A 2,085-nucleotide genomic window follows, 5' to 3' on the forward strand; every position below is an offset into this window, starting at 1 on the left:
ATTAAAAATTGAATAACAATCTTGATAAAAGAGTTAGCACAAAGGATCACATATAAAGTGTAATAAACTTAAAATAAGACTCAAAACTCAAGCACTTTTTCAAATAGTCAACTATTCAAAAGCATTCGAGTTTTGGGTCTTATTTTAAGTTTATTACACTTTATATGTGATCCTTTGTGCTAACTCTTTTATCAAGATTGTTATTCAATTTTTAAAAATAGTAATTGTGACTCTGTACCGTATTACTTAATGAAATTAAATTTAAGTATGCCATTTTCTCATGTTATTCCCCTTATTATTATTGTTTTTTGCTGCTTATTTCCTTGAACTTGTTTTTTTTTAGTTTGGTTCTCTGTTTGCTTGTTCTCCATAACATAACATATATAACATAATAATTAAGGACAACAAGGGCCCTGTTAGTTCACCTTGGCTGTCCCACCCTCTAAACTAAATTATTATACATTTTTTAAAAAATCTTAAGCCAGCCCTTATCATTCATATAGTTATCAAGCTTTCTCTTAAACTCACTTAAATTTACTGCCTACACAACATCCGAAGGCAACCCATTCCAGAGTCCAACCACCCTGTTAGAAATATGAAACTGTCTTAGCTGAACATGATTTCTACCTTGCCAAAATTTATATTTGTGTCACCTGGTTCTACTATTCTCGCCATTATATATGAAAAAAGATGATGCATCAACACTATCAATTGACATTTATTCCTTTTGTTTTATTAGTTACCATAGTTGTTCCTAGATTTTGGGTTGAATTTAATTATTTTAAGTGATAGGACTAAGTTTGTTTTCCTACTATGTAAATTCATTGGTTACTTTATACTGTGCCCTGTTGAATTATTTTCCATATTTTATGAAATCTTTCATATTCTGAAGACATTCAAACAAGAATTTATCAAACAGTAAGTTTGTAACTTTGTATACAAACTAAAATATGGATCATAAATTAGAATGTAGGCTTAACATATTCACTTATCTAGCACCAAAAGGCATACTTTGTGTTGGCTGTCCTAATTCATACATCATTGCCTTTTTGTTAAGGTTGTGTCCCTGACTGAACTCATGGCTGGTGTGAAAGCAGAACCCAAAACAACTCAGCTTTTTCAGATCACCTGTTGGCCAAGTGGACACAAAGTACCAACCTCGACAAATGCTCTTGTGGAACTTATGAACATGGTTGAAAGATGGCGCCAGAGGAGCGCTTATGGACCTGTAGTTGTAATTTCAGCGTAAGTCCCAAGTTTTTTGTTACATTTAAATTTAATACTAAATTTTCTTGTGTTATTGAACTAATTTGGGTGATGTTTGTGAGAACCAATTTATATAGTATTAAATTTTCAAAATTATTTGTTTTAAAGTGTGGTATATTGAATGAGTGTATATACAGCGATAACATGTAGAACTGAAATAATGATATATGGTATCAACATGCAGGATTGAAACAGGGATATACAAAGTCAACATGCAGAATTGAACAATTGATATACAATGTCAACATGCAAGATTAAAATAATAATATACAGCATCAATATGAAGAACTGTGTGTGTGTATATAGTGTTGCAGAATTGAAAGAGTAATATACAGTGTTATCCTGCAGGTTTGAAACATTGATATACAGCATGAACATCCAGGATTTACATGGTAGATACAATGCTAATATTCAAGGATTGAAAGAGTGATATACAGTGTTATCCTGCTAGATTGATATACATAAGTTATTAATATATATTAACAAACAAATGATACAGACATACAGTATACTTGTACAACATGACATGGCTAAAACAACTACCTTAGGATTTCTCTTTCTCTACTGTTATGACTTTCATGGTTTTGGTATTTAGGAATAAACCTATATTTTCATTTTATTCATCACCTTTTAGAAATATCATTTTCATACTTTGGATTGGTCACAGTATTACTTGTGGTGGTAAAGCTTCCTTCAATAGATCCCAAGCAGACAGTCTGCTTGGGATTCTTTCAGTTTCTAATGGTCCTAAAGCTCTGTACTCATGAGACATTTTGAGGTCAGATGGAAGCACAGTTTGCTTGATATCCTGTCTAGAAC

At 31.7% G+C, this 2,085-nt stretch overlaps 1 protein-coding gene across 1 annotated transcript in view; it reads left to right on the forward strand.

The window, feature by feature from the left end:
- Positions 1–2,085, forward strand: part of LOC106471099 (receptor-type tyrosine-protein phosphatase kappa-like) — a 34,517-nt gene that overhangs the window by 28,654 nt on the left and 3,778 nt on the right. The window contains exon 15 of the mRNA XM_022399716.1: positions 1,058–1,245. Within this exon, the coding sequence (XP_022255424.1) occupies positions 1,058–1,245 (188 nt within the window). The remainder of the gene's footprint in view (positions 1–1,057; positions 1,246–2,085) is intronic.

The sequence above is a fragment of the Limulus polyphemus genome, unplaced genomic scaffold (assembly GCF_000517525.1).
Source record: "Limulus polyphemus unplaced genomic scaffold, Limulus_polyphemus-2.1.2 Scaffold4410, whole genome shotgun sequence".
Taxonomy (NCBI): domain Eukaryota; kingdom Metazoa; phylum Arthropoda; class Merostomata; order Xiphosura; family Limulidae; genus Limulus; species Limulus polyphemus.